General features: G+C 38.6%; 2 protein-coding genes across 2 annotated transcripts in view; both read right to left on the reverse strand.

The window, feature by feature from the left end:
* Positions 1-13498, reverse strand: part of LOC125227789 (slit homolog 2 protein) — a 199084-nt gene that overhangs the window by 72679 nt on the left and 112907 nt on the right. The gene's annotated exons all lie outside the window — the stretch shown is intronic.
* LOC125228063 overlaps positions 1-13498 on the reverse strand; it is a 54354-nt gene that overhangs the window by 37826 nt on the left and 3030 nt on the right. The window contains exon 2 of the mRNA XM_048132509.1: positions 12068-12111. Within this exon, the coding sequence (XP_047988466.1) occupies positions 12068-12111 (44 nt within the window). The remainder of the gene's footprint in view (positions 1-12067; positions 12112-13498) is intronic.

The raw sequence follows: 13498 nt of genomic DNA on the forward strand, positions 1-13498 counted from the left end.
ATTAACTAAATACCTACGTATATGTAACGTCTCATCTGTCACTTCTAATTTCACGCCAGAAAATAAAAATAAATAAAATATTCTTTATTACCTAATATTCTTTATTATTCTACCCTGGCTCTCTCTATCCGCCCCTGTATCTCAAGAGCCAGTAGGCGCTAAATATCTACATACATAATATATATAATCACGCCTGTATCCCATAAAGGGGTAGGCAGGGCACATGAACTCAAGTTTCAGTGCCACTCTTGGCAAAAAGGGGTTCAAAGAAATCGAAATTGTGACTTTGCATTGATAGGTTGCCAGCCTCTCGCTTACGCTACGCTACGCGAACAGTGTTCCAAATGTTGTATACATAATGTACAATTGTACATATATAATTTGTCTCTATCTCTCTACAGGGTGCGTAGCCGAATGGCACAAACGCTTATGAAACGCTCACGAAACGAAACGCTCGTAGATCTCTATCGCTCTTGCGTATTGGCGTGACAGAGCCAGACTACCTTTCGCGGCGTTTCGTTTTCGTTTCGCGTCGCAGAAATGCCATTCGGCTACGGGGCCAGGCTCCAGAAAGCACTCTCTATTGCCTTTCACCTTTCCACATACACGCATACTAGCATTGTATACCCAAACCTCCGACAACTCTGTTAAATAATTAACGAACTCCGTGGCAACATTTTGAGCCGGACGTCAACGTTTCAACATACGCGCATTGCTGGCCGGCTAGCGTTTTAAAATTCATAACTAGCCCCGATACCTTTGCTTACCTGGGTATCTACATCTAGCCAACGTCACTATCGCTAACGTATCATAAGCGTATCGTTAGTTTTTCCTATCGCTCTTATATAGTTGCGCGACAGAACCAGGCCTCGTAGCCGAATGGCATTTACTGCGATGTCAAACGCTGCAGAAATGCAGTCTGGCTCTGTCGCGCATTGGCGCAGACGCAAGAGCGATGGAAATAGATAGCTACGAAATGGGTTCCAGCAGGAGTTCTACATGACATCAAATATCTCCAAACGGCCTCTACGTGTTGGATCTATATCCCCACGCACGCCTTATAAATGACCGGGCTCGAAAGACCCGAGACTTTTAAAACGGAGAAACACATAATAATAATAATATGTTGTATACATAATGTACAATTGTACATATATAATTTGTCTCTATCTCTCTACAGGGTGCGTAGCCGAAGTTTATTTCCCACCTTCCCTAACAACTGGTGTTACTTTCCTGCTCTACAAGTCCGGTAGTACCACGGAAGCAAAAAACTACAGACCCATCACGTGCTTGCCTACACTCTACAAGCTCCTTACATCCATTTTGAGAGCAAAAATTAACGCGCATATTGTCGCTAACAACATTCTGGCCCCCGCTCAAAATGGATGTAGGGTTGGGTCCCGTGGTACTAAAGAGCTCCTCCTCATAGACATGACCATTTGCCAACAAGTTCGGCGGAACAAGGGGGCCATCTCGGCCGCTTGGATTGACTATAAGAAGGCCTATGATTCAGTGCCTCATTCATGGCTGGGAAGGGTATTGGAGCTGTATAAACTTGATGCAGCTTTAGTATCCTTCCTGGCTGCATGTATGAGGCAGTGGACCACAGTCCTTCGTCAACCAGGAGGCAGAGATGACCCCACTGGCCCGCAGGACTTCATAAGGATTGAGCGAGGAATATTCCAGGGTGACAGTCTGAGTCCATTATGGTTCTGCCTAGCTCTGAATCCCCTCAGCACCCTGCTGAAGGATTCAGGGCTAGGTTGCCGGCTTCGGAGAGAGGGTGAAGTCATCTCTCACCTTCTGTACATGGACGATCTCAAACTATTTGCACCGAACACCCAAGACCTGATGGTGCTATTGAAAACCACAGAAGTTTTCAGTACCGCCATCAGAATGGAGTTTGGTGTCGATAAGTGTGCGGTTATGCATGTACAGCGGGGGAGGTTGTAAATTCAGAAAATTTACAACTTTCTGAGACGATGTCGTTCAGATCTATCTCTGAATCAGAAACCTATAAGTACCTTGGTATGTCACAGTCGTTGGGTATTGAGGATGTTGGCATTAGACGGTCGGTGAAGGAGCGCTTTTTCAGTCGGCTGACAAAAGTCCTTAACAGTCTTTTGTCAGGAGGCAACAAAGTGCGCGCCTTTAACGCCTGGGTAATGCCTCTACTCACATACTCCTTTGGCATACTAAGGTGGACACAGACCGAGCTGGACGCCCTGGATCGGAGGGTCCGGTCACTGCTTACCACACACCGTATGTTACACCCGCGCTCGTCTGTTATGAGATTGTACATCCCACGGAAGTGCGGAGGTCGAGGCTTCCTAAACGCCAAAAATCTCCACAACCGTGAGGTGTACAATCTCAGGAATTACTTCCTTAACAACGAGTGTGGGATGCATCGTGATGTGGTGGCAGTGGACGGAAACCTCACGCCGCTCTCCTTGGCGAAAGAGAACTGGCGCAAACCTGTGGTACTAAGTACTGCGGACCGCAAGGCGGTATGGGAGAGCAAGCAGCTACACGGGCGGTTCTACAAGGCCCTCACGGGACCCGATGTAGACCTGCTCGCATCGGTGAACTGGTTACGATTCGGGGACCTCTTCGGAGAAACTGAGGGTTTTGCCTGTGCAATTGCGGACGAAGTTATGATGACGAACAACTACCGGAAATATATCCTGAAGGACGGCACGGTCGACATTTGTCGGGCATGCCGCCGTCCCGGAGAATCACTCAGGCATATCATTTCCGGTTGTTCTCATCTTGCTAACAGTGAGTACTTGCACAGGCATAATCTCGTAGCCCGGATCATTCACCAGCAGCTTGCTCTTCAATACGGCCTTGTGGACCGCGAAGTACCGTACTACAAGTACTTACCTGCGCCAGTTCTTGAAAATGGCCGTGCCACGCTCTATTGGGATCGATCTATTATCACTGACAGGACTATTGTAGCCAATAAGCCTGACATTGTGATAATAGATCGACCGCAACGCCGGGCCGTGCTCGTTGACATCACCATCCCCCATGATGAGAATCTCGTGAAAGCCGAGAAGGACAAGTCCAGTAAGTACCTAGACTTGGCTCACGAGATAACCACCATGTGGGATGTTGATTCAACGATCATTGTCCCGATAGTCGTTTCAGCGAACGGTCTCATAGCGAAGAGTCTCGACCAACATCTTAAGAGACTCTCGCTCGGTGGTTGGATCAAGGGTCAGATGCAGAAGGCGGTGATTTTGGACACAGCGCGGATAGTCCGACGGTTCCTCTCTCTGCAGCCCTAACCACCGGCAGCTTGGGCCCTGCCCCGCTGCTGGCGGCCCCCTAGGTTAGGTTTTTTATAATATGTTTATATTTTTTTATTGTTTTGTAAGTGGTTTTGTATTTTACTTTTATATTCGTATTATAAATAACCTAGCCTAAGATTTGAAAGAAATAAAGAGGAATAATAATAATAAAATGCTTTAATTGTAAGATATATTATTATCGTGAGCGTTTGTGCATTCGGCTACGCACACTGACTGCGTTTCAATCGCCGCTTAACGTCAACGATTGTCACCCCACAGTTGCTTACGCTCATATATCTATCTTAGCTAGCTTTCTCTATAGCTCTTCTGTATTGGCGAGTTAGAGCTAGCTAATAGCTACGATAACGATATGAGCGTAAGGTATTTAGATGTTGGCTAGATAACCTCCTTTTACAGACTCTTTTGAGGACCGTTTGTACTCATGTTACTTTTGAACTTTGTAGCTCCAGTTTTATTCAAAGGTACTCGCATGAATTATTATAGTCCATATTGCTCTATTTTTGAAGATATTATGATGTGTCTAAATTGAGCACGTATTTTTTTTGTGTTTTGCATTTTTAACTACGCGCAACAAAATGGTTTATCAAAGTTTAAGTATTTATTTATCTAGGCTTCATAAGTTCTAAAAAAAATACATTGTTTTGTTAAATATTCAAATATCTAAATTAATTGGTAATTACAACCTAGACCTTTAGGCCTTTAGGCTTTGGTAGGCCTTTTTGCCAAGAGTGACACTGTAACTTAATAGTTCATGTGCTCTGCCTACCCCTTTATGTGACACAGGCGTGATTATATGTATGTATGTATGTATGTAATAGGTAAATACATATGTTTAATACGTGTACTGATTTTGTTTTTGTTTAAAAGTTGGTTATGTTATTAGGTTGGTTACCTAACGTTTATATATTCATAACTTTTAGGTTCCACGCTCGTCGCTCAGTGGAGAAAATATGAAACCACACAAACAGAACACTTCAGATTGCTATTATTTTTCTTATAGGTAAGTATTTTATTTTATTTCACTTAACATTTTTCACTTAGCATTTTGTTCTTTATTTTCACACTTCCAGACAATAATTTCAGTCTAAACTTGACTAAAATCACTTTGAGCATTTCTCAACTTGTTATTATTTTTTCCTCTCACTAGCTCGGAAACACGTGTTTTGTCCTTTAATAGCAGCGGGTAAAAACGCATTTTATCCACTAGTGGGTAAAGTAATTTGACCTTGAATAAAGTCAAATTAACTGCTTTAAAATTGATAAAAGTAGGTGAATCTAGTTATAAAGATGATTTACCACCTGTGGAACTACTAGAAGCAGTGATAAACGCATTTTTTGCGTTGTAGTTTCCTCGCTACAGTGAGGGGAAAAGTTTTGTGTTACACGGGTGCAAATGTATTTTACTTCTCGTGTGTTAAAAAACTCGCAAGTTTTTATTTCAACTCGCTTCGCTCGTGGTTCAACTATAAAATCCTTACACTTGCTCGTTTTTCAATTCCACACTCGGCGTTAAAATACAACTTTGCCCCCTTGTACAACAAATAACTATTATTTCAATGAAATGACCTTAACTTGGATAACATTATAAAAATAATTTTAATTACTAAAGCAGTGAACGCCGCCGGAATATTTCACGTTGTCTAATTAAGTCCGAAGGTAACATTAAATTAATTCAGAGCCCGGGTAACAAATGTGATAAAATGAAAGTTTTCCCAATGCCGGGCCGGGTGTACCACGAGTTTTTAAACCCCAGACGCAAAAACGACGGGGTGTTATAAGTTTGACGTGTCTGTCTGTTTATGTGTCTGTTTGTGAAAGCTGAGTTAGTCGAGAATGTTCTTTGCCATGTTTCATGAAAATCGGTCCACTATGTCGGGGTTTTTCAAAATTTTTATTTTGTGGTTAGGTTATTATTATTAGAGATTAAGAATACTTTGATCAATAGCGCTAAACGTCACAGAAGATGACAATCAATGTTTAAAGAAAGTGAATACTCGGAGCGCCCAAAACGGTTACACATTATGACCAAAAATTACATTTTCCGTGAGGCTTAAGCTATTAAGTAATGTACACACATACATTTTCACGAGGAGTGAGGCGGATCATATGAAATTGCTCAAGTCTCAGTGCCAATGCCAGTCAGCATTTAAGGGGTTGAAAAAAAAATGAAATAGTGATTTTGCAGTGATGGTTTGCTAGCCTATCGCCCACAACAAAATTGAAGCCATTGGTATGGGTGGCATACCAGAGTCGACTTACGATACCCTAGGGAGGAAACTAAAACGTATTCTAAAATGTTAAAAATTCATAGTACGGTCTCTCGGCCGCCGCGGGACGTCGGACGCCCGAATCGCGGCTTTTGTAATATTAAATCTCATCTCATCAAAAACAAAATGCTATCAAAACGACGTAGATAGTGGTAGGAATATCTTTGTGGAATCTAATGGTATTAAAAGGCAACAGTTTAAAAATCCAGAAAGCAAACACTACGGCGTAGCCGAACTACGTAGGTACTAGCGAAGCTGTCTATAACTCTTTAACCCGGTTCAGTGAATAACCACAAAATAAAAATTTTGAAAAACCCCCGACCGCGACATAGTAACTTTCATGAAACATGGCTAAGAACACTCCCGACTAACTCAGCTTTCAGACTAAAAAAACTAAATCTAAATCGGTTCATTCGTTCGGGAGCTACGATGCCACAGACAGACAGACAAACAGACAGACAGACAGACAGACAGACAGACAGACAAACACACAAACAGACACGTCAAACTTATAACACCACTTCATTTTTGCGTCGGGGGTTAAAAAAATCAGTTTTGAGCAGGTTTTAATAGTCTTCAAGATCGTATTTCACGACTTTGATTTAGTTTACCGTGGACGATTTTCAGGTTATAGACTAATTCATATTTGAATAAAGTTATAAAAAATCGCTATCTGAACTACAAAGACGCACTAGTATACAGAGTGGGGCCTGTAACAAAGGCGAATAATTGAACTGTAGGCTATTCTCCTTATACTGATCAACATTTGTTCAGTGACTTTTAAAAATTATGAAGTCTTTAAATTTTTAATTTTTCATACAAAATAAATATTAGCTTCAATGTACGCCATTATTGTTGTCATTGACGTTGTCTGTCACACTTTAGACTTAACAGAATTCGCAATACATTACCTCTTAGAAAAAACTTTCAATGGTGATAAAAATCAAAATACAAGTTATTTTTAAAAGTCGCCGAACAAATGTTGATCAGTATAAGGAGAATAGCCTGGAGTTCAATTCTTCGCCTTTGTTACAGGCCCCACTCTGTATAAAAAGAAATGTAGGAAATAGTTGAAAATTATACTGAATATCCATATTGGACACTTCATAATTTATGTTAATAAACATGGAAAGATAAAACACAGAAAAACCAATAAAATGTCAACGTCCGATTTCTCCGCCAAATTTTCTTTCTAGAATTGACCGTACGATCTTCCAAGATAAAATATAAATTTCGATTCAGTAATTCTGAATAGAATTCTTTGACACGAAAAAGTAACTGACTTTCTTTATCTCATCTTAAATATTCAAGAATAATTTACGTAGCTTTTTGTAAGAAGCAATCTTTTAGCGGTATTTAAATACATTCTTGGGCATTTTAAATGGACCCAGAGGTCGATATTAACTAGATTGGATCATACGATTACTTGGCAACACTTAATTCACTTTGTGTCTGCTTCAGAACTTCATTAATATTGGGACTTTTGTACCTCGTTCCCATAATAACTTCATCGTCAGCATGATGTTCAGTCGGCGAGATTCGAACATTAAAATACTTCGAGTTCGTCATTAAACGGTTCTATGTCGTTCAATTATTCCCTTAGTTGTCTTTAATTAATATTACAATAACAAAAATATACATATCTTAAACACTAACGAAACATTTTGCATAAATAATTAATCTTTATATTTTATTTCAATATTTTTCCATACTTTTCGTACCTAGCCGCCGTCTTATAGTGACATCGCGCTCTCACTTACTTCCATACGAATAGACAGTGTACGCTAGCGTCAAGGTCATTGGGTGTTGTCAGCGTCTTAATGTAAAGATAGTATCTATTTCGGTTAAAAAAATGGTAACTTTTGACATTTGGCAATCCGACGAGTGACAAAATGTTGTTCTTTAATCAAAAACGCTTCTTTTGAAATGAACATTTCCGAATCGACCATGTCGTTTCTAGCGCCAAATATTTTATTCATCGTTACATTACTTATCTCAAAGAGTATTATGTCAAATAAACACTAGAACTACAACTCTGATAATAACCACTCAAGTCGTATTCTAAGGTCGATAGTTCACTATCATATGTTTATCATAGAAATATGATCATAGGTCTGTATGCCTCCCTTTTTCTCCAACGTGAAGAAAAAGGACGGCAAGTTGCCTATGATCATATTTCTATGATAAACATATGATAGTGGACTATCGGCCTAAGAACATAGTCAGCTTGAATCGTGTTATATAAATATTAGGCACTTAGGTATGCCTAAGCCAGAAACTTATTCGGTTCCAAACCCAGAGGTTCGGTTTAAATAATATTTTATTGTCTAAAGAAATTACAAAATTTCACTTATAAGACAACAATATACATATATGATTAGTATGTTAGCAGTAGCAAGCATGCGTACTTATTTTATAGGTTAGTTAAATTACTACAGTATTTTTATGACCATAGTTGGTATAACATGAATTTCAGCTGGAAACAAGATTCCGCAAGTTGTATACATTTTTAGTTTGATTTGTTGTCGCGCCAGCCAAGTAAGTAAGTAATTAAGTTTTATTCCTAAATATTGTCTTTTATATATGTTTTTAATTTTGATCTAAATTTACTGAAACTCTTTATGTCCTTAATGTTTGTTGGTAGGCTATTATCACAGAATATATAATAGTACAAGCTATTATACAGTTTCGCACCATCGTACATCAGATTGCAAGTCCCATATCGGGTTCTGGGAAATCGTAATGCTAGGCTTTCGGCATTTCTAAGTTTCATCTTTTGGAATTTACTCCTTTTACTAAACTCGATTTCGGATTGTGCATATTTCTTTGTTTAATATTTTTCGTATTAGGATACATGTTTTGTAGGAATATATTTGTTTGACGTTCATAATCGCTGTTTTTTCGTATAAAGTTTTAGTTGGCGTTCTATAGTCATAATGAAAAAGTACCTTAATAATTTTGTTCTGTGCAATTTGAAGTTCTTTTATGTGGGACGCTGCTGCAGTTCCCCATTATTCAGTTAGGTATTCCAAATGTGGCTTAATTAAAGAATTATAAATGTTGACGCGTGTTTGTTTTGGAAGGTAACTACTAATGTGGCGCATTGCTGCTGTTAGCGATGTAATTTTAGGTTTAATTTTAGCTATATGTGGCTTCCACGTGAGTTTACTATCTAACGTCAATCCTAGGTACTTTTCATGGTCTTCTTCTAATATTTTTTCTCCGTTTATATATAAATCTTGACTATGCTCGATATTTTTGTTTTTTGCTGCAAATATTACGTAACATGTTTTAGTAGTATTTATGGTAAGTAAATTTTGATTGAACCAATTTGAGAGCAAATCTAAGTCGTTTTGTGCTACTTGAAATATATTATGAGTGGAATTGCCAAAATAAAATAAACACGTATCGTCCGCGTATAAGGTAAGGTTATTACTTATTACCGCCATTGAGATAAGACGTTAAATAATTGAGTCACTACCAGTCAGGCATTGAAACTAGTGGGATTTTTTTTTAAATAACATCATGAGATTCATTATGATCATTATATGCACATATTGCAGGTAACTATTATAATTCAAACTTTCACGATTTTTACACATATTTAAAATTGCAAACGGGACTTAATAAATACGCGATTAAGTCCCGTTTGCAATTTTAAATAAACTATTATAATCTTAATAAATCTGAAAATAAACCGTAAGGTACAGCGGGGCAAATCTAGACTGGGGAGCAATTGTAACTGATCCATTTTTTCCATTATTACACTATGATGTTGAGTTCTGCATGTATCCACTGAACACACCTACCATATATAACCGGTGGACACTCTATTTAATAATGCAAACATTGTAAAACATGAAAAAAATGGACCAGTTATATTTGCCCCCCAATCGAGATTTGCCCCGCTGTACCTTACATCTCAACAGTTGACTATTTCACCACAGTGACATTGACACTTGATACTGACAATTCTGTGCCTATTTCTGGGTTGATAAGTAACATTAATACTCAGCGTCAATATTTCCTTGTTGAGCAGGCAATGATCGGCGAACTGTCACTGATCAACCTTTGAATAGGTTTTTTTTTAACTGGCCAATGATTGACCTTAGTCGCACCTAGAGATGGGTCGTGGGTAAATACCCAATCTACCCACCCAGGTATTTACCCGGTAATTACCTATCTACCCGGTATTTACCCGTATCTACCCAAATTGAAAATGGGGATAAATACTAAGTTAGTGGTTGTAATTTTTATACACAATTTAAAACAAAACTGTTCAGTCAAATAGACAATTAAGTTTACAGAATTTTTAATGCATATTTTTCAAAATAATTAAAAAAATATGTTTTATGTGTGCTTTTTAGATTGTATTAATTAGTCGTATTTATACGATAAAGATAAACTTCCTAGTACTGGTTGGAGGGTGTTATGGTGGGGTTAGGGGGGGTAAAATGTATTTTTTTCATATTTCATGGAAACTATCATTAATATCGAAAAGTATTGTATGTACGAACTAAAGTATACACAATTTCCTACAAAAAAGTTTATATGCATTTTTGTCATAAAACATACTATGTATGAGTTATGAGCTTGAAAAAGATTTTTTTAAATATTTTTATTCACATATTTTTATTTACAGTTTTAATTTATCAAACTTATAATTTATACTAAAAGCATTTGAAATTATTTCCGTATGTCAGAGAATAATATTACACGATTTTTATAGTTGGAGTGATACACTAAAATCACATTTTATCTCATAGCAACCTATTCGTTCCCAATTTGAATAAACATTATGTGTACAATTACAAAGACTGACTTAAATTAATCTATTTTAGCCCAAACACCATTTAAAAACGTCAAATTTGGAAGAAAAATGAAAATACCCGCGTATTTACCCGCGGGTAGGTAATTATCGGGTATTTACCCGGTAAATACCCACCGTCGGGTATTTACCTGGGTAGTTACCCATCTCTAGTCGCACCTGATGGAAAGTGACGACAACGCCTAAGTTGTAGCTCACTGGTTTAGTAATAGCCTATTCACTCTTGACTTGAATACACCCAGATTGTAGGTATTCGACCGACAGATGAGGGGAGCATGTTCCATGTTAGCTTAGGTACCTACATACAAGTTTATGGCTGTAATGAGGACAGGCAATCACCAACACCTGGGCGATTACACTGAAATAAATGAGATGCAAATTTCTAAACTATTCCATCTGGTTTGGTCCGCAGTGATGAGCTTGTAGAAAAATGTTATTTCCCGTGTGTAATGGCATGGAATTTATCCCGCGCCGACGTAAAAAGGAACGGTCTAGTTTGATTTCTCCGCGAAGGTGGAATCGAGTTCGATTTTGTGAAACAATTCTTCATTTCGTAAGTATTATGTTACTTTGAAGAATGAATACCTACTTATCAATAATGCTGCCAATATCTTGCAAAAAATTGCTTCTTACAAAAAGCTACATAAATTAGTTTTAAATAATAAAGAAAAAGGCAAAGTTACTTTTTCGTGCTGGCATTCCATTAGTACCTAAAGATAGTTGATGTGTTTTATTTATAAATCTCAGGTTCTCATTCTCATAAAAAAAAACATTTCTCTTTTAGATCTAGTTTTCAGAGATAAAGTCTATAATAAACTTCCCAAGGTCATCAGAGATGAAGACACAAATAGTTTGTTTAATAGAAAGATCTCTGAATACTTACTAGAGAACTCATTTTATTCGCTACAAGACAAGAGTACTTTAATAGTGATGTATAGTCATAGTATTTATTTTAGTAGAGTTTACTGTTTGTTATTGTTTATAAGAAATATAATTACTCACCTTGCTCTCCTTAATAGTAACAGTGTATATAGTGTATAATAGATAGCCTTAAGCCAAAATTCTAAAACGATGTACTTTAGTTAAGTTAGATTTAAGTCACATTGCAGTGCCCTACATGGTTTCATAGCTGAACAAACAAAATGTAACACCTTGTACTACCTATGGTAGCAATAAAGATAACTGATTACTGATTACTGATCCGTTTTGCCGTGAAAGACGGACAAACAAATAGACACACACGTTCCCGTTCAGTTTGGAAATAACGCACTATAATTTAAATTGAACACTGTCTAGGCGTGTCCGCCAGTTGCTAAGCTTGAAGCATACAGGTTAACAGTCTGACTGACGTATTGCATGCCGGACTTACCAGCTTACCACGGGAGCGGCACCTGTGGTTCTACTAAACTAGGTATTTAATTACAACAGAAATCTTTTGAAAAATGAAAGTTAATGAAAATATTCGTGATGTTAGTTAACGATGTTGATGATACTGAAATTTAGAAGAGCGTGCGACTTTCGATCCGGAGTCGCGGGTTCGAATCCCGGAGCCGACTGTGGCTTAAAGCCAGCAGATATTAAAAGATGGGCAATGGACTGTACTAAATATGAAGTAAAAAGTAATGCTGTACTACCGCATATGGAGCTAGTGGGCTTACCTGTGATGCGGCGACAGTTGCGGCGGCAGAGGCCTCTGCTATTTCTGGTTGCACGGATATAATTATGTTAGTATTTTACTGTTTTTGCTTTCTCTCGTATTTTTCACTTGGTGACACTGACTTGACTTGTAGTAGTTGACAAGACATGTAATTTTGATTGACAGGCCAGTAGCCGCACTAAACCCAATGAGGTAGTACAGCGGCATAAATAAAAAGGTTGTATACTAAACACCCCCCACCGAAAGCACTATGTGGCTTTCTCATTAAATATAAGAAAAATAAAGAAATAAAGGAAACAGAATTTGCGCATTCTGAGGCGCGAGAAATAGAATCTAAGCAGTTCATGTAAAGAAAAGAGGGAATTTAGTAAGTATAGGGTAGAGGACACAGTTTATTAACAGGCCTCAGGAAAGAATTGTTGGCTTTAGAGCGCAGAGTAACCTTGCGCACAATGCCGTCTAAGCCGGGGTGAGTTTGTTGGACAATTGCAAGCGGCCAACTACAAGGAGAAACTCGATCGTCTTTGACCAACACTAAGTCTCCTACATTAATATTGGGAGGCGAGGTGAACCATTTTGACCTTTGTTGTAAGGTATTTAGATAGTCTTGGCTCCATTTCTTCCAAAACAGTTGGGAACAATTTTGCAAATATTGCCAACGTGATAGATGATTTACAGGTACAGACTGCAAATCATATTCTGGCACCGCTGTAAGACTCTTGCCTATCAGAAAGTGTCCAGGCGTTAAGACATTAAATTCACGGGGATTATCACTAGCCGGTAGTGCGCATAGTGGTCGTGAGTTCATAATGGCTTCAATCTTACAGAAAATTGTCGTGAGTTCCTCAAACGTCAAGGCTTTGTCGCCGACAGCCCGCACGAGATGATATTTCGCAATGCGCACGCAGCTCTCCCATAAACCACCCATATGAGCAGCACTAGGAGGATTGAACTGCCAATTAATCAAGCGCTGAGCACAGCCGTTCAAAATATCATTTTGGTTGCCCTTGTCAGACATAAATTTCTGAACATCGGCAAGATGTTTGCTAGTTGCTGTGAAATTCGTTCCACAGTCGGAATAAAAGCACGCCGAGAGGCCGCGTCGAGACACAAATCGATCTAGAGTAGCCAAAAAGCAATCAGCAGATAGAGAGGACAGCGTTTCCAAATGCACGGCTTTAGTTGAAAAGCAAACGAAGACCGCTAAATAAGCCTTCTCTATCTTCGCGTTGCGCCGTAAACTTTCCTTTATGTAGAAAGGTCCGGCCAGGTCTACACCTACATGCTCGAACACTTTATTTGGCAGCAGCCGAGTTGATGGAAGATCACCCATTTTAGGCTGAAGCAGAGTTGGCTTACATTTAAAGCAGTTCTTGCACTTTCCGTGAATTGATCGAATAAGGCTACGAGCAGACAAGATCCAATATCTCTG

This window comes from Leguminivora glycinivorella, chromosome 7 (assembly GCF_023078275.1).
Source record: "Leguminivora glycinivorella isolate SPB_JAAS2020 chromosome 7, LegGlyc_1.1, whole genome shotgun sequence".
Classification (NCBI taxonomy): Eukaryota; Metazoa; Arthropoda; class Insecta; order Lepidoptera; family Tortricidae; genus Leguminivora; species Leguminivora glycinivorella.